The sequence below is a fragment of the Macroventuria anomochaeta genome (genome assembly GCF_010093625.1).
Source record: "Macroventuria anomochaeta strain CBS 525.71 unplaced genomic scaffold BU25scaffold_41, whole genome shotgun sequence".
Classification (NCBI taxonomy): Eukaryota; Fungi; Ascomycota; class Dothideomycetes; order Pleosporales; family Didymellaceae; genus Macroventuria; species Macroventuria anomochaeta.
This window is the reverse complement of record NW_022985402.1, coordinates 157,469-175,665: the sequence shown is the minus strand read 5'-3', so window position 1 is coordinate 175,665 and position 18,197 is coordinate 157,469. Positions and strand designations below refer to the sequence as shown.

At 50.7% G+C, this 18,197-nt stretch overlaps 6 protein-coding genes across 6 annotated transcripts; 3 read left to right on the top strand and 3 right to left on the bottom strand.

The window, feature by feature from the left end:
• Positions 1–3,313: 3,313 nt before the first annotated feature.
• BU25DRAFT_202537 (uncharacterized protein) lies at positions 3,314–4,635 on the top strand. Its single transcript, XM_033701116.1, has one exon. It carries the CDS (start codon positions 3,571–3,573, stop codon positions 4,240–4,242), a length of 672 nt encoding a protein of 223 aa, XP_033557068.1. The 5' UTR covers positions 3,314–3,570; the 3' UTR covers positions 4,243–4,635.
• A 1,046-nt stretch (positions 4,636–5,681) lies between these two features.
• BU25DRAFT_414856 (uncharacterized protein) lies at positions 5,682–6,571 on the bottom strand. Its single transcript, XM_033707398.1, has 2 exons — positions 6,397–6,571; positions 5,682–6,341 (listed from the first exon to the last, which is right to left on the bottom strand). The coding sequence occupies exon 2, from the start codon at positions 6,327–6,329 to the stop codon at positions 6,129–6,131; it is 201 nt and encodes a 66-aa protein (XP_033557067.1). The 5' UTR covers positions 6,330–6,341; positions 6,397–6,571; the 3' UTR covers positions 5,682–6,128.
• A 1,310-nt stretch (positions 6,572–7,881) lies between these two features.
• Positions 7,882–10,059, top strand: BU25DRAFT_202497 (PTR2-domain-containing protein). Its single transcript, XM_033701115.1, has 3 exons — positions 7,882–8,259; positions 8,311–9,577; positions 9,634–10,059. The coding sequence occupies exons 1-3, from the start codon at positions 8,180–8,182 to the stop codon at positions 9,781–9,783; spliced, it is 1,497 nt and encodes a 498-aa protein (XP_033557066.1). The 5' UTR covers positions 7,882–8,179; the 3' UTR covers positions 9,784–10,059.
• A 1,253-nt stretch (positions 10,060–11,312) lies between these two features.
• Positions 11,313–12,108, top strand: BU25DRAFT_414855 (uncharacterized protein). The gene is made up of 2 exons (XM_033707397.1): positions 11,313–11,925; positions 11,982–12,108. Exon 1 carries the CDS (start codon positions 11,572–11,574, stop codon positions 11,770–11,772), a length of 201 nt encoding a protein of 66 aa, XP_033557065.1. The 5' UTR covers positions 11,313–11,571; the 3' UTR covers positions 11,773–11,925; positions 11,982–12,108.
• Positions 12,109–12,205: 97 nt separating this feature from the next.
• Positions 12,206–13,640, bottom strand: BU25DRAFT_202486 (uncharacterized protein). Its single transcript, XM_033701114.1, has one exon. It carries the CDS (start codon positions 13,488–13,490, stop codon positions 12,429–12,431), a length of 1,062 nt encoding a protein of 353 aa, XP_033557064.1. The 5' UTR covers positions 13,491–13,640; the 3' UTR covers positions 12,206–12,428.
• Positions 13,641–17,534: 3,894 nt separating this feature from the next.
• BU25DRAFT_414853 (uncharacterized protein) lies at positions 17,535–18,067 on the bottom strand. Its single transcript, XM_033707396.1, has one exon. The coding sequence runs from the start codon at positions 17,961–17,963 to the stop codon at positions 17,571–17,573; it is 393 nt and encodes a 130-aa protein (XP_033557063.1). The 5' UTR covers positions 17,964–18,067; the 3' UTR covers positions 17,535–17,570.
• Positions 18,068–18,197: the final 130 nt, after the last annotated feature.

The window sequence follows — 18,197 nt, the reverse complement described above, 5'->3', positions numbered from 1 at the left end:
TTGCACTCGAAAATACTTCATTACCATTATATGGTTTGCCCTGACTGTGAGCAACGTCCACCAAAAGTCAGCCCCTTCTTCCTCAGCATGGATACCATGTTGACATGCTTCAACTAGAGGCACCACACAACACCCAGGAATACCCAGTGGGTGAACAAGCCGGGAAGAAGGTTGCTCATGCCATGATCAAGAAGTTCAAGCAAGTCTTTGACCTGGCACAAGCATCAATGGCAGAGGCACAGCAAGAGCAGGAACAATAGGCTAACAAGCACCAGAAAGAGCCTAAGCAACTACATGTTGGTGATAAAGTTTGACTATCACTGGGTAAGCACTTCAAGACAAAGCGTGCCTGTAAGAAGCTGGACAGGAAGAATGCAAAGTACTCGCTCATTTGTCTGCCTGGATACTCCACCAAGACCTCATAATATTTTCTATGTGGACCAACTAAGACTGGCAGCCTCTGATCCTCTTTCAAGCCAGCAAGGCAATGATGTCCAACCTGAGCCACTGGTCATTGAAGGAGAAGTGGTATACCATGCTGAAGCCATCCTGGCAGAAAGAAGGAGGGGAAGAGACCATGAGGTCCAATATGAGGTAACACCTTGCGCTCGGAAAACTGCGCCTTGCATTCAGAACTTGACATCTTCCGGAGAACCACGGGGTTCTCGCCGAGCATCACCCATCCCGATATGAGGGCCCTCGAGGGAGAATTGAGAAACCAGGTCAAACTCGGCAGCGAAGGGCGAAGAGCTCAAGGAAGTGGAGCAAGAACGGAGCAGGCACTGTGATGCGATCCTAGGGCCTGAAGCCAGAGGTTGCATACATCACATAAGCCTGGAGGATGTCAAGTTACTCAAACAAGTCCGCTAAGATCGGGTGACCAGCCGCACCAGACAATTGGACGAGCTGTTGGAAGAAATTGACCGCATTGCAGATCTCGCACTGGGGGAGAGGAGACGGGCATTATTCAGCATCGTGAGTCGTGCTGGGAGATGTCGAATGTGTGACTTGACAGATCGTGGTATGAAACTTGTGAGTGGGGCTGGAGTGTGTGGCTCACAATTGCAGACTAGTAGAGACGTGCGCTACAGGTGGGGTTCACGTTTTACAGTACTCGGGGCCATCGTGTGAGCGGTGTGAGCCTCAGATGTTCGGCGTTGTTCGCTGAGGTGTGAGTGGTAGGGACTGGGTACCTTGTCAAAAACGCCGAACGGGTTTGAGAGCCCGAGGAGGATCCGACCGCGACGTCGTTAAGAGTTGGAAACGATGTGCAGACGTCAGTGCCCCACCAGGACGACACATTGTGTAGAGTCGTCGTGAGGCTGTTGGGAGACCCAGGCTACGGTTTTGTATGCTAGCGGGACGTAAGCGAGTAGCTTGTTTGGTTTTGCTCCTTATTGGCTGATGCGGAGTAGCGGTGTAAAGCGGTGAATGTTCTGAGGGACGGCGATACGCACAAGGACGTTGTAGGATTGCAACCTCAGTCGGACTTGCTTTGTACTGAATGTTTCGTGAGCCAATGTCATTGCGACAGAATCAACTAAGAAGCGGGGCGGAAGAGGTGCGAAGATGCCAGATGCGGAGAGGGTACTATGATTAGTACGGGACCTCTCTCGCTTGAACACGGCCCTTGGAGATCAAGAAGGTAAGCTGAGTGTTCTAGCATGGTCATGCTCGAGTTGCCACCAACCTTTCGAGCGCGTATCAAGAAAGAGGCACGGCATCTGTTGCGCATGAAGTAGGTACGCAAGGTTGTGGTCGAGGTCCAGATCTCAACATCTCGATATTGGAAACGAGGAAGTGGTACGAGGTGGTCACAATGTCTGTCGGGTGTTCCGAACAAGGGATTCGTATCAGGCACGACGTGACACAGCCTTAGAGCGATAAGGTTCTGATTCAGGTGATATGAACCAGGATAGAACGTGCAATATTATCAATACACTTCTTTCCTGATGGTGTCGAAGAAAACAGGAAGTCGTAAGCTGAGTTTGGAGGCTGATGGCATCGACAGTCATGTGTCGGTAGAGACTGCCGGAGGATGAATCTTACTGACAAGATTCAGCCGCGCTAACAGCCGAGTCTCCTCGAACAGGTGGTCAAAAAGAGCCTTCCTGGAATCTGAGTGGCTGGCCTTCTTCGTTTCCGGGCGAAATTGGAGAAACTTGGCTGGCTGGCCAGTAAAAGGTGGCTGACCATTGGTGAGCAACTCTGCGACATCCGATCATATGGTAATCTGCCAGGGCAAGCGCCCCCCACACCAGGCAAATAGTCGGTATAGCTGTAATGATGTTGTCGCTTGCAATGAATTGCAAATTGTTGTGGTGTACTGCGACCGCGTCATTTGAGACCTCTACCAAGTTTCTTGTCCGTCTATGACTGTTCGACAGTACACTCTAGTCAATGAATACCAGGACTAGGTAGCTATCTTGGGCATCAGGCGGCAGACTCGTTCACGCAAGCGGACTCGTCACCTCCTTGAGAGAACGCGCATGCCGGTGGTGATGAGCATGGAGAGCATCTTCGAGTGCCTTGTCAGCTTGCCCATAGCCACAAGCGAGCTGTGGTGAGCGTTTTGGGACGAATGGCTTTGATTAAACGGGCTCAAGCGTAGGTGTGTGAGAATGAGGCTGGGAGTGAGGGTCCTAGATCAGATGTCGCGATGTCGGTGTGTGCCCCGCACTTAGCGCTGGTGGACTAGCGGTCCTTTTTCCTACGATCCCTTCCCTTCACGTCCTTCACCTTTGCTGCATCTCGGTTGCGCGACTCGCGCTGGCGCTTCAGCAGCAAGAGTACGGGCGCTTTTTGTGGGACCTTCGATCGACATGACCTGCAGCAACGCTCAGTTCTCCGTGCTGCATTGTCTGGTGGTCAGTGCATTTGAGCGTGCAGCCTGCAGGTGCGATATCCCACTAGTCATCTGGCACCCAATGCTGGGCCTTCGCACCACACCCCTTCGGCCAAAATGCCCACTTGACCTGTCATTCTTCTCCCTGCGCCTTGGAATTCCTACCTTTTTCGTCGATAGTAAACCCAAGTATTCCGTGCTGATCCGCTAATGTAGGGTATCCTGGACACAGCTGCATGGGCGGTATCTTTGTCCAGTACTCCAATGTCTATATAGTCTTGCATGGATCCTCCGAATCTGCTTTAAACACTCGGTGAGCTTGAGGAGGAATTTCAGGATACCAAGGGCTACCCAATTCCCATCTCAACATTGTTGCCTCTCGATCTGTCCTCCACTAGGCAAACACCACTACCACCCACCTGTCTCACCCCGACTACTGCGCCTTCCTGTAACTCGTATCCCAGAGTCACGTATATAAGTCTCACTTAACCCGCCTTTACAGCTGGCAGGATCACAGAGACCATCTGTCACTATTCCAGTTCTGTTCTCATCGAACAGTACTTGCAGACACCTTGCTGTGTTTGGCGTTGACCGGCTGTGAGCCGGGGAAAAAGAAGGGGAAACCGTCCAACATTGCTGTCGTAAAAGTCGAGTCCAGTGCTACACCATCACTATTGGTCCGCCGTTCTCTGCTTTCCCAGACACTCAAAGATCTCATATTAAAGATGCCATCCTACCTACGAGCCCCCACCCGGTCTTTCTCGTTTCCACCATGCATCAACAGTGTGGAGGTGGAGTCTTCATATGACCCTGGGCTTCCAGACATCGATGAAGAGCCTTTTGCGCACTTCCTTACACCCCTGAGTGAGGAAGATGACCCATACGATCCCATGTCGCTGAGTGCAGGCATTGTCGACGGCCCACGCACCAGCAAGGCATCGAAGTTCAGGTCCAACGTGTCGAGCAAGTGGGCGCGCTACGTCAAGCAGAACCATACACAACTTCACACACGATACCATGTTCCAGCGATACCCGAGGAGGACGAGGAGTCCTTCATGGGTCTCGATGACGACCGTCTGAACTACACGCCACAAACAATCGCACATACATCACCACGGATCACTGTCACGGAGCCAACACGCGGTCGTGCTCAAGAGCTTGTACAACGCAAGGAGCGTAATCGCCGACAAAGATCATCACGCACGCTTTCCGGCCACCGCCACTCCTGGCGCGAGCCAAGTCCGGAGCTCTTCACTGTAGATGAGTCAGAAGAAGACGAGGTGGTCGTTCGACGCGCAAAGACGCGCAAGGCCAAGGATGGCGCAGAACGCCGGAGGTCATCGACTCGGTCGAAGTCAAGAGCAAGAGCCGATGTGACAGAACGAGCAAGGTTGTAGGAGGAGTATCGCGCATCTGCATTAGGGGGTGTTGCTGGCGTTTTTTGTTTCATATTGGTGCATTTACAGGCGTTTAGTGGTTTCGATCGCATCGCATACTTAGCATTAGCCAGCGTTTTCGTAACATTTGGGCTTGCTGCACAGCATAGCCAGACTTGCATAGAACGGCGTTGAGGCATGAGCATTTACACGCGACCGCATCAGATTAAGCGATGGGATGAGGTATGAGGAAATGTCAAAATCATGATGATCATGACTTGAAACTTTTCTGTTGCTGTGACTTCTCACCCGAACATTTGCGCGAGTCAGTCCTACACTGACCCCCACACTTGCATTCGCCAGCTATGCACATCATACTTAGCGCAAAGTATGTGACCTCACCCCGCATCCCTCATAGCAGCTTCGCGCCGCCTTTGCAGACGAAGAACCGCGTTTACCGCTGAGTATTCTCTACTATACGAGCATCGCAATCGGCATTCGGCATCGCAGTGTTTGGTCTAAGAACCTTCAGCTCAACACACTCTTTCACGCTGTACATTTCAGCTGCACCTATCATCGCATCACTTATCACCTGTACCTTCACAAAGTCTATGTCTCAGCCATCAGGCGCAGGGCACCCACCACGGCTCCTCCCGCGGAGTTTGAACCCATAAGTTGATCCTGATGATCTTCACCCTCCACAGCACTTCCAAGAACGGCGGTGCGTAATGGTATGTACGTGCGGACCATTGTTCGGCGCGAGTCCGTCACGAGGAGGCGCAGGTGATAGGCAGTTTCAGGTGCACAATGGGTAAGCCGGGTTGGTGCTTCTCACGTGCGATGGTGTGGAGATGGGCATGTCTTGGATGTCTTCAAGAGGTGGATGTGGGTATGGGAAGGAAGGCGGAGCGACACGACGCGGGTTGCATATGCATGATGCGGAACCTCGGCAGCGTGTGCGTGCACCTGGAATGGAGAAGGATCCCATGGGTAGAAGATATGCAGTGTAGTGTATGTCATAGTACATTGTGCCTAACTGGAAACCACGAAGAACAACTGTATTTGAACATCATCGTTCCCAATATCTCGTATAGAGGCAAGCTGCGATGTCGATCCAATGCCAAGATACGGATGGGTTGGGAGTACGAGCTTCGCCGCGTCAAGCCTCAGCGCACATCAAAACTATCTGTAAAGGCTGCGCCAGCCGGTCTTGCAATTCGCAGTTCTTGTTGCACATCTGACTCTGTCAATTGTAGTTGAGAAAGAGGTGCGGTTCGTAACTATTACCGTGCTGTCATACCTTTGCTCTGCGCCAGCACGGTCAGAGATGCCGCTGTCAAAGTCGGTGCACGCTTGTGACACCATCGTGATCGAATCGCAGGGTTCGGGTACTGGAAACGCAGGTTTCGAGTGCAATTTAAAGTCCAACTACACGATGCACCTCCTGTCGCTTGGTAACGCTCATCTTTGCTCGATCCTACACCGCCTGCAATTATCAATGTAGCCGCTTGGTAATGTGCATTACAATGGATTTTGCAGTTTGCTCGATTCAGTATGTAGATCGCTCTTCGCCATGGGCTTCACTCTATACGAAGAAGACTTCGCCAACTCTGCTTTTTGTTTCGCGGTCCAGGATTCAAGAGAGTCCAGCTGCATGTTTTCCATTCCGACTGGCATATCTTTACACATCACCGCGTTGTTCTATCACCTGTCCTCCCTACCATCCAACCAGCTTGTGCAACTGACACACCTCTTTGCCTTCTCGCTGATGTACCTCCTGCGATACTTGCACTTCACTTACTTCTTGTCTCCAATGGTTCTGCTATAGGTCATTGTAATGATCCACAAGCTGATCACTATGAGCAGAAACCTCACAATTTGGTCGAAGAAGTTGCCGTATGCCAGCACTATGTTCCATCGTCCAGCGCTTGGTTTACGGCGTTGTATCCGGTGCTTATGGTGCTGTTGTAGTGTGGCCCTTTGTGAAGTATAGCGAGCTTCTCGTCAAGATTGCGGCTGAGGAAAGGTAGGAGAGAGATGACGCGGATGATGTCGGACACAAGCAAGTTGGCACAGGCGGTGAATGCAGCAGCAAGGCTTGGAAGCATTAGTATAATCTTCTAACACAGTTGTTAGCATTTAGAGTTCTGTGAAGCATGAAAGAATTGGACTTACATCTATCCTACAGCTACTTCAAGCACATTTTTCACGCAAAGCAAAGTTGCTGAAGCTGTTCTAAGCTCTCAAAGTACTGGTGCGTGCGCCATGCTCCAGCTCATGGAGCTGACGCTCTGTATTTTCATTCAGACGAGGCATATCTTCAAGGTAAGTTGAAGTCACTAGAATGATGGGTGATGTTTGAGAGCTGAAGTCGCGTGTGATGCGTCGACGTCATCGGCGCGCTAGTGAACCATTGCCGATGAACATCTAGGCTGACATTGATGATTCCCATCTTACAACATTACAGTAACCGTACCCGATCCACAACACGATCGTCTTTATTCACGACCCTCATTTGTACCTTACCACGGTGTTTACGCGATCGGTGATGCCAGCTGCAGTTTTACAGCATCATTGACTCCCATGATGCTCGACATGAAGATGACTACAGACGCGGAGATACCTCAGGTTTCAGCGGCCCGGAACATCTACGAATGTATGAGTACGCCGACTCAAAACTTATCACCGATTTTGAGGTGGAGTTGAACCTTCTATATCAGCACACATGCCCGATAATCAGGCCATTGGTTGTGCTATTGCATACCGCCAGCGCTTGCTAAGCAGATACTAGGACTGAGCCCACCATCTTCACAGCTACCCAGCAGGAGGATTTGTTATCAAGACACCTGAGCACTAGGTCGCGCGACCGATAACACCACTTAGGAAGGTCGACACTGTTAGTATTGCGATTTCGCGCGACTCGGCCGCGCCGGCACTCTCACAGTGCATATTGCTCGCACAGATTTCATCGTACATCATGCCGCGACTTAATCACGTTGTCAAGCTAACGTGCCGAACGTTGTGTCGAGGAGGTCTCAAATCCGTTCGACACTGTGACTGGGCGAGAACGGACACAAGAATACGTAGTGCGGGGAGGTGTGACACAAACAAACACCAAGTTCACAGGTGTGCACTCGAGAAAAGCAGCGGAGTTGTCCGACAATATCGAGAGATGGAATCACGAATACGCAAGCTTTCCGGCGTTGAGACAAGTTGCTCCACTGAACCCAGTAGCCGCGCCGTTGCCGACTATCGCAATTGTGGAGACCGATGGTGAATCTGGGACGTGCTTTTTTCTTTCTGGCACATTCACCCTGTCTGGCCCACTGTAATATGATAACCATGGGTTCGCGACCCCTCATAAGCGGAGGAGCTCAGACAAATACAATGCCTCGAAAATGAAGCCATTAGTCTCTAGAACAGCCGCGCCAAATGAAATGGCGACGCAGAAGCCCAAGGTGGATAACGTCCGTCTGTATCGCATCCATCGGTGTGTACAAGGAATGCGCGCCACTGGATTGCGAACAACCCTAATGAATGGTACCTTGGATAATGCGAAGAGCCGAGGAGCCAAGCGCTCAAGTATAAGTGGGCGTCACCCAAGAAGTCTCGTCGAATGCTTGTCGACCGCCCATAGCTTGTTTCTTCCCAGTAACCGTTTCTTCAGTACAAGCCGGAATCATGGGTAAGGCCCTTTCTGTCTCTCAGAAGTTTGAAACATGTCCTTAATAACTCCATAGCTGCCAACCATGGCCTCCAGGAGAAGGATCTCGAGTCTGCATCTGCATCCTCTCGCCATACCCGGACCGCTGAAGACTACACTGCACCTACGGAGGAAGAACAGGCAACATTGAGAAAGGTTGCTGGTGGCATCCCTCCCGTCGCGTACCTTATCTGCGTTGTCGAGCTTGCCGAACGTGCGTCTTACTATGGCGCGAAGGGTGTCTTCAACAACTACATGCAGTTTCCTCTTCCCAAAGATGGCAACGGAACAGGTGCTGTACCGAAGAGCAATCCAAACGGTCATGCTGGTGCATTGTAAGTTGAGGTCTTGAGCACCAAAAAAAAAACGCTGCTAACGGGATGTAGGAACCAAGGTCTTCAGTTCGCATCAGCCATGACCATTCTCTTCACATTCTTGTCCTACACCATCCCAATCTTCGGTGCCTGGCTGGCTGATGCTAAGATTGGCCGCTTCAAGGGTATCGTTTGGGGCGTCCTCATCGGTGGTGTCGCTCACATCATCATGATTGGGGGAGCTGCGCCTGCTCTGCTAAAGGCTGGCAAGGGTGTTGCGCCCTTCTTAATCAGCTTCATCCTGCTCGCCATCGGTGCCGGTATCTTCAAGCCTCTTGTCGCACCTACACTGCTTGATCAGTATGAGCACCAAAAGCCCTACACAAAGACCCTCAAGAGCGGAGAGAGGGTTATCGTCGACCCGGAGACCACGATCCAGCGCATCCTGCTCATCTTCTACGGATTCATCAACGTTGGAGCCTTCTTTGCTATCGCAACAACCTACGCAGAAAAGTACCTCGGCTTCTGGATTGCTTTCCTGCTCCCTGGCATTGTCTACTTCTTGCTGCCACTACTCTTGATCTTCATGAACAAGCGCTTGGTCAAGAAGCCGGCAGTGGGATCGGAGCTCGTGCAGTTCTTCAAGATTATCGGTGCTGCCATCAAGGGCAACAAGGGCAAGCTCTGGGGCAAGGGATACTGGGACGCTGCACGACCGGCAACACTCGCCGCCAAGGGGCGCACTGTTACCTGGACCGACAAGTCTGTCGCTGACGTCTACCGTACACTTGAAGCTTGCCAGATCTTCCTGTACTTCCCTCTCTGGTACCTGAATGACGGTGGCATCGGCGCCGTTCAATCCAACCAGGGCGCTGCCATGACCACGGAGGGCGTACCGAACGACTTGCTCAGCCACTTCAACCCGTTGACGATCATTGCCTTCACGCCTATCCTCAGTCACGGCCTTTACCCTCTCCTCAGGCGCTACAACATCAAGTTTGGACGCATCAACCGCATCACAATTGGTTTCATCATCGCCGCCATCTCTGGTGCAGTTGGCGCGATTGTTCAGTGGCGGGTCTACAAGACTTCTCCCTGTGGCTACTACGCATCCGACTGCGATGGAGTCTCGCCCATCACCATCTGGTGGCAGCTCCCCAACGTCATGCTGGGTTCGATCTCAGAGGTCTTCGTCAACATCACCGGTTATGAGTTGGCCTATGCTCGTGCTCCACCAAACATGAAGTCGATCGTCATGGCCCTATTTCTGTTCAACACTGCGCTTTCGCAGGCGCTCGCTGAGCTCTTGATCCCCGCCATCAAGGATCCCTATCTCATCGTAAGTGGTCTCATTCCTAAGACATTGCACCCGACTCCTGCTAATCTAACCGACAGTGGGTCTGGGCTGGCCCTGCCATCGCTCTCGTTGCACAGACTGCCGTTTTTGTCTGGAGACATCGTGGCATCAACGATGATGAGTTCATGGTGTACGAGGATGAGGCACCGGCCGAGATTGTTCAAGCTATCGAGACGGAGAAGAAATAAAGGTTCGACATTAGCGTCCAGAAGAATAAGTTTGAGCGTCACTAGTTTAATATCTAATCCAAAGTCAAACTCCACATTTTTTTTATCTTTGATATTCCAAGAGAGGCGCGCGTCTCCCATGAGCGATAGGAGGCAGTCAGGTTACGTGGGTCTTCTTTCTGTCAGCATACGAGTACCTAAGGGACTGCACGAAGTTTTAGTGCATCGCTCTTTCCAATCTCAAAGCAACTATAGACGTTTCAAAAAGACCAGGTACACACCATGACCGGGACAGCGAACCAGCTCTACCGTAGAGATTTGATTCTCTCACCAAACGCTAGCAAGGAGCAGCATGGTGCTAGTGGAGTGGTGAAGATCGGACAAATAGCAACCCCTGAATGTGCTTAGATCAGTATCAAAAACCTGTTTACTCTGTCTCTGGATTGTATCTGTACTCTTCACAGCACTCCTTTACGCAACTCAGCCACGACCACAATAACGCCAAACAAGTGGGTACCCCTTGCTGAGCTTACAGCTAGTACAATACAGCAATCCTATCGATCCTTAGTCAAAATGCGCCCAGTACCTAAACCTTTGAGTTTTGAGGTTGCAGCCAAAAATTGGGTAGTAACACCTCTACTGAAGCGCTCAAAAGTTGTCATATTACCAGCCAAAAAGCTCCGGATTATCCTCCATTTCATGCATCACCGGATTTTGGCTGATGACTGCTGTCAAAAGCAGCGGACCCTTGCTGACAAGCGTGTCCAACGAGACGTATTTGTTGAAATTGTACTTTAAGCAAAGCTTGGAAGCACGGTTTGGTTGGTTCTCAGGGATAAGTAAGGCGTAAAGGAACAGAGGGGTTAATTATCACCTAAGTGAAGCTTGTGATGATAGGTGTGAGAGGGGGCCAGCTAGGGATACCAACTGCTCTCTGAGATGGATGAATGGGGGGAAGGAAGGTTCAGGCTTGTTGGAGATCAGGGTGTAGAAAAGACCAAGTGTGGGAATACCACAAGTGATAGAAAGGATAGATGATGAAGAAGGGATCAAGTGTGGGGATACCACAAAGGATCAGTGAGGAATGAGTTGAGAAATGAGTTGCTGAAGTGAATTGAATTGCAAGCATGAGTAAGAACTATCTAGAGGTGGGAAGAAGGGGGTTCATATATCTAGATGGGTGGCTAGCTAAAGTGGGGTACAAGATGATGATGCAATCAACGATGCAAGCTGACAAATGGTAGGATGATGGTGTTACGATCAAAGGGCAACCTGCAACAACACTGAACAGACAGGACTACGCAACGATACAAGAGGAGCCGAGGAACTGTAGTATCAATTGACCCAAGCAGTGGGCCGCGTCGGCAACACTCGGCACAAGCAGTATACTCGGTACGAACGGCATACTCGGCACGGTCAGTATACTCGGCACGGTCAGTATACTCAATACGATCAGTATACTCAGTACCGAGCAATCCGAGCAATCTGAGCAATCCTCTGCTCATGTATATAGCAAGTAGACACGCTGCCCTTATGGCATCGTGTTCAAGCTCGTCAATCAATTTTGTTATTGGAATCTCACTTGCTCTCGAGCCAGACAGTATACTCTGTACTACTCATTGCAACCAGTCGCCACGGTCTTTGACTAGACGACTACCTGACTATTACGAAGGTTATTACAACCCGCCCGGATGGTCTACCCCTGACCACCCGAGCTTTGCTTAGGTGACTGTCAACCCCTACGGCTTTCTGTACCTCTGCTCATCCCTGAGAACCAATTGAATAGTGTCTACGAGCTTTGCTTAAGCCATGAATCGCAACACTATCCTTTCTACTACTTGTGGTATTCCCACACTTGGTCTCTTTCACACCCTTATCTCCAACAAGCCTGAACCTTCCTTCCACCAATCCATTCATCTCAGAGAGCAGTTGGTATCCCTAGCTGGCCCCCTCTCACAGCAACGTTCGCTTGGATCTCCAGAATGTGTGTTCACAAAATTCCTTTCTTGATCTTCGATACTGTCAGAGTTCAGTGAAGAACTGTACGCAAAGGGAAGAAGTTGAAGATTGTACTGGAGTTGTATTGGGTGAAGCTACGAACAGTATATATAGGTGAGTATCTTTAAACAACGCTAGTGTGACGTGGCAGTCACTCTCATGGAGGTGAGGTACAACAGGCAGGAGCACCCCAAACCGTGACAGATACTGACTCTGTTCAGACAAGATGGACATGGATGCACGACAGGCATGTGAGGTTTCTGGATGAACGTTTTGTTTACTCGGTGAACTCTTTCTTCGTACTTGGTATGAGTACCACATTCATCCCAAAACCTTTGTATTCTTCAGAGACTTTGTCAGTATGAAGACGGCCCACAGATCGGCACTGAGGACCTCCCATAAGTTCGATCTCGTGTCTGGCCTTTAGTGCTACTCGAGACAGAGGGGATCCGCCGAATCAAAAATGCTCCTCCGGATAGTGCAACCCTACATGTATTGGTTGTAGTTCAACAGAATCGTAATTCGTTTCGAGTATGGTATCTAAACCTTCATTTCATGACCAACACTGGCTTCCAAGCCTTTTATGCAGTGTGGCAGTCCAAGGACTCACCAAAACCCAAACGCCGTCGCCATGCAACAAAACAAGACATCGATGTCACCAAAGAACCTCACATACCGAAGCCAACAGCAACGACCACCGCCACAACCACCGCCAACAAACTCCCCTGCGCCTTCGCCACACCGCTCTCACTCTCCTGCGTCAATGGCGCCGTGCTCAAACTCCTCCTGCCCGAGATCGACCCTGTAACACCGTTCGCAGCATCCACACTCGCAATCGCCGGTCCAACATTAAAGAAATCAACCAGCACAGCCCACGGCCTCTTGCCATATACACTCGTACAATTGCTCACGCTCGAGCCCAAGCTGCCATAACCCGTCTGCGCATTTGTAGTATTCGCGTACGTCTCGTTGGGCGATTGGATTCCGAATAGCTGGTTCTCGTACAAGAAGTGGTTCATCAGAAAGAGGCGGCCGCCGGTTGAAGACGTGGTGAGGCCTGTGGGGCGGCTGGGCGTGCAAGAGTAGTTGCTGGGGTTTACATTCTCGTAGTTGTTCTCGAAGATATAGGTGAATTCGTCCATCAGAAAGGGGTACTGTGTCGATGCGTCGCTGAGTGAGGCGACGAAGGTCATCAGGCGCGTGCCGTTGCCGATGAGGGCGTCGAGTGTGGGCCACGTTGTGGGTACGCTGGTGGACGGGGGTGTGTAGGCATACTCGGAAATGCCGGAGGAGTTGAATTGTGCGCCTAGGTCGGAGGCAGTAGCGGAGTCGGAGTTTACGAGCAGGACGGTGACGACGTCATTGGTGTTCTTGTCCATCCAGATCTTGATTGTTGAGAGCCAGGACTCGAGGGTCCCGGCGTCGAGGAGGTCGCAGGAGCTGTGGCAGAGGTGCCATGCGTCTGCACCGGTGCCGTTGTCGCTCTTGTGTACTTGTGCGGACAGTAATCGTACACCGGCGTCAAGTTGTGTTGTTGTGTCATAGTAGTGGTTGCCCGAGGTGGAGAAGGAGGTGTTCTGGTTACGCAGGAAGGGCGAATCGTGCGCTCCGAGTTGTGTGATGTTGTTGTATGCTCTCGAACATAGTGATGGCGAGTTGTTGCATGCTGTTTGTGCGGTGGCGGTCGAGTAGAGGAGAGCGGATGCCGCCACTATACTTTTGAAGAACATCCTGTGTGGAATGTGATGGATGTGCTGGGAGGTCGAGTATGGGTATATCAGCCGATGGAGATTGCACGTCAAACAAATAGTCGTCAGTCACAAAGGGAGTCCAGAAGCGACAGTAGTGATGTTGTTCGTAAACCGTAAACCTCAAAGAGAGCGAAATAGATCAAAAACGTCAAAGGCCAGGGTAGCGGCGATATTATAAACATACAGCATCTTAGCATCACAGGCGGCACTATCGTCAGCGTGGCTGTTGCATGCGAATCGCAGTCTAAAAGTGGAGCCAGTCGTCTTGCACACCACACATGCACAGCCCCAGAGCCGCGAAGAGGTTTCAGGCGTCGTCAGCTTGTCAGCCGAACGCGCCGCGACACGTCCGAAACATGGGGCATCATGCGTTCTCGCAAGGCCGGTGGCCGGGTGCCAGCACCCAAACGTTCCAGCAACGGCGCGTTGTCATCCGGAAGGTTGGAGTGTGGATGCAGTGTGGTTGGAGTGATGAGCGAGATGATGTCAAACGGTGGAGTTTGGGTGGGCCCTGAGGCGGGTGTCTGTTTTTAGAGTGGCTGCATTCGCGTGGGCTTAGCTGATTTTAAAAAAATCAGACGCTTCGTACTTTCCCAGCCCGTTGCGAGCCTGTGCGTGAGGCTAAGCCAATGAGCGTTGATTACTTCGCATGTGAGCGGAGCGAAGGAGAGTGAGAACTTTGGGTCTGGCTTTGGTGAGTTGCAACTTCAAAAGCTCACTTTCACCTACTTTGACACTTCCTAGCTTTAATGGGAGCCTCTGCGGTAAAAGTCTAGAGATTTTGCCAAAAATTCACGCTCCTTTTGCCTTTTTGAAGGTGTGAGATACAAGCCCAAAAAGTATGTGTTTTTGACTTGTGTGTTTAAGCAGATTTTGGCCCTGCCACCTTTTGCCTAATAACTTAAGGAGCGTTCTTTGGGTTTACACTTTCTAGAGGAAAAGATAGGCCTGAGGCAGAGGATTAAGATGGCACTATGTAGGAGGCCTGTGAGGTCACTGTAGACAGGCAATCAAACAGAACGGATTGGCGCTGTCTGAGACCAAATGGGATGATATTAGACGAATCCTTGATGGCTGAGCCTCAAGGTTTGTGGGGAATATATACAGGTGGCCTGTGAGCCTCAAAGGTAGCTAGTCTTGGGTTAGGTAAGCCATAGGGTATGTTGGATTGTAGGAAGCTCTTATGGATGTGAGATAATGTTTAACGCTGATCAGCCCTGTGTCACAGTGTGACAATGCTAGCCCAAGGACTGTACACGTAAGCTTGGTAACATCTGTTGAGACCCTGTAGCGGAGTTATGTAACTCTGTTAAGTAAGCCTCCTCTGATCCATGGCCAGACATGCTCTGAGGCATTCAAGTCAGGACTGTGACCTGGTCAACTTAGCTTATTAATGTAGGAAACTTTCAGAAAGTCATTGGCGATAGACTCTGTTTCAAAAAGTGAAGCATCTGTAGTTGTTACTCCATTTTCTTCTGCTCGCTTTTTCACCCTTGCCACATGCTTGGATATACCTGAGCGTGTAGCAGTGTTTGGGAAGAGGTCTGCAATGTGTTGAGGGTTGGCATCCCCACCAAGCGCAGCACCAACAGCAAACGTTCTCTCGCAGGCGTCAAGTCACGCCTCAACGTTTTATTTATACAAGGTGTGACACCTTTATATTTTCAAGGTTTGCAACGTGTAACAGTAGACTTTTGTTTCATTTTGATACGTGGAATGTAGAGCGAGTGGGGTGCAAAGAGTGGTATTGATTGAATCAACACAGATTTGGGATGTTGGGGAAGCCTGTGCGGGGACTCAAAGAATACGAGCTCCTTCGTAGAAGCGCCGTATTGCTTGTGCTCATCAAACATAGAAACAGTAACAAAGCAAAGCCTCGCCCGCGTTGCGTTGTGCTACCAGTTCGTTCGTGAATGGTTGCGCACCGCGTTGAGTGACCACGAACAGATTTTCAGCGATCGTCGTCCCCCAAGAAAAGCCTTCGTCTCCACTTCTCCAGGCCGTACGTCAGCACTCGTTTAATGGTTAGCCTGCTCTTGGTGACCGCGTACGCAGTCATATTGCAATTCATTTAGACAATCTGGTATACGTTGTCAAGCTGAGATCTACTTCTACCCCGACGTGCGGCTCTTTAAGTTGAAAAACGCTCCCAAATCCTGGAGATAGGCCCTCAAGCAGGCAGGGTGGGTGTTCTGGCATCGCGCCTGTCCCTTTTGTTCCAATCTCGCATTCTTTCATCACTCTGCACTATGTGTCTCCCCTACTATAGGCAGGGTTTGGCAGTATTGCCAACGACAGCCCTGCCAACGCCTGAAAACATTCCAAGGCTGACCTTTTGGTCCATACAACTCTCCCCAACACCCAGGATACAGATAGAAGTAGGTGTATCTGCGAAATTCTCGTCTTCGTCTTCTCCAAAATCTTCCTCGCAATAGATTCCCTCCAAGCTCTGCTATTGTTTTTCACTCTGCACCCAGTTTTTAAGATGTCGCGTACATTATCTACGCTCGCGCCATCGACGGTCTTTTGATTTCTTTCGTTTTGATGGCTAGTGAGTGAAGGAGATGTAGCTCTGTGCCGCCTCCACACCCTCCAAGGCCTTGCTCTATGTTCTAGCGAACAAGAGAGAGGAACTTAGCCCAGGGATCATCGGGAGCTGTGATTGCAGCGGTAGGTCAAAGGGCTCCATTTGCTGTGCTTACCGAAGACGATACTTCGACGGATTCGTCCAACTGGATCGTGGTTGCTAAGAAGATAATGCAAATGCAATTTACCGTTCCGTCGCTCGAAACGGGTGTAGCTTTCACTGGTGTAGCTCTCGTTGGCCGACGTGGAGCTTTTAGCTGTTGCACGAATTAGACCGGCCAGTGGTGATGCAAGGGAAGTTATCAAGTAGGTGTTCGAAACGAATGGTGTCCTATACCAACGACAAGAGAGTTTTGCAGACATGAGAGCATCAGAAGCGTTATTTGAGGACTGGAGGGCTTCTCTTTGAAATCTAATGGTGTGTCTATTGGTGTTGAATGACTAGACAGTGGGCGCCGGCTTCGGCGGCATCTATCGATTGTAAAGCCTTCGCCAATTAGGGCCCAAGGTCCTCCTTGAAGTAGCTAGTGGTGTTGGGGGAACGTGGCATCGGAGCAGATATCCTGGCGCATCGTCAGATGTGTACTCCTTTACATATCGATATTCGTGGGATAAGGATCTCTTGCAAACCTGGCCGTGGAAGAACCACTACCTCACGCAGACGGAAGTCCAAGCATATCTGTCGGAGGGAGTGAAGGTATCCACCGATCGCCATCTGTTTGCTGCTAGCGGTCCGTTGCAGTGTTTGCTAACGGTCCGCTGCACTGATTGTCCAGCTCATTCGGTTAGCTCAGTTTGCTTCCCTAACCCTTCACTGCTATCCCCTTCTACTATATAGTCTCGATCGATTCTAGCCCATAGCTCTAAGGATCAATCAACATCTCAACCCTTCCACAATATCTCTCCCACATACTCGACAAACATGATCTGCGCCAACACATCCAGTTCAACACCAAGTTTTTAGGTGGGAAATTCGACGAAGAAAGCATCGTCTGTAAAGTCGAAGCATCAAATGGAGCGTCGCTTACAAGATGATTCCTACTCACGGCGCTCGGTTCGTTAACTGAGAAGAACTACTCTCAGATCCCCAACTTCGACTCTTTCAAGGGCGAAGTCTACCACACAGGAGCATGGTCCGAGCACTAGGACTTGCGCAACAGACGCGTCGGCATCGCTGGCAACCGGTTCTACTTCATGTTTGGCGTTTTCTCCGACACGACGGACCGAGCAGCGAACGACGAGGCGTGTGCATTCATCAGAGGCAAGATCGAAGAGACTGTGCAAGACCCGGAAACAGCGCGAAAACTGATTCCAACGGAGCCATACGCACGTCGCCTTATCTGTGACAACGGCTATTATGAGACTTTCAATCGCGAGAATGTCAACCTTGTGTCTCAAAGAAAAAAAATAAAAACACCCTTCGCAGGATTAACCCCTCCTGGATCGAAGACGACCGATGGCGTGGATTACCCGCTAGACGTCCTCATCTTCGCTATAGGATTCGACGCTGTGACCCTCGAGGTGCAAGTCTGCGGTATCGTCAAGTTGTTCGCCGACTTCGAGATCCGACTTGTAGTGTAGTTTGCCATTAACAGTCACAAAGAGATCCGAAAGGAGAATTTCTGAGCGGCGATAAGCTTGGCTATACGTTTTACACTCAGCCTGTAGCAATAAGCCGCGGAGCTGTATGTTGCGGCTGCTATTGGAAAACGACATATTAGGGGCCGTGAGAAGGTGACCTTCCAACGATAACCGGATGTACAAAGTCCAATGCCACGGATCCGTGTAAGGTAGAGGGGCATAAGCTGCCAATAAGTCCCTTCCCAGATTGAGCACGCCCATGCACGCGACGAGACTGGGTCGCATCCTGTATGGTCGATTTAAGAAAGACTGAGCCACCCCAGCTTCGGTTCTTGCAAGGACCGCTGCATTTGTACACGCTTGTATCAGTCAGAAGGACCTGGTTGACACACCTCCTTGTCACCCGTTGCTCTGGAAGAACGTCGAGGCTGTGAGAGGATTGTGCAGGAGTACGAGCCACGCGGAGACGAATTTGGAACGCGCGGGCCGAAGCGCCACGTGGCGCAGCTCGCGAGTTCG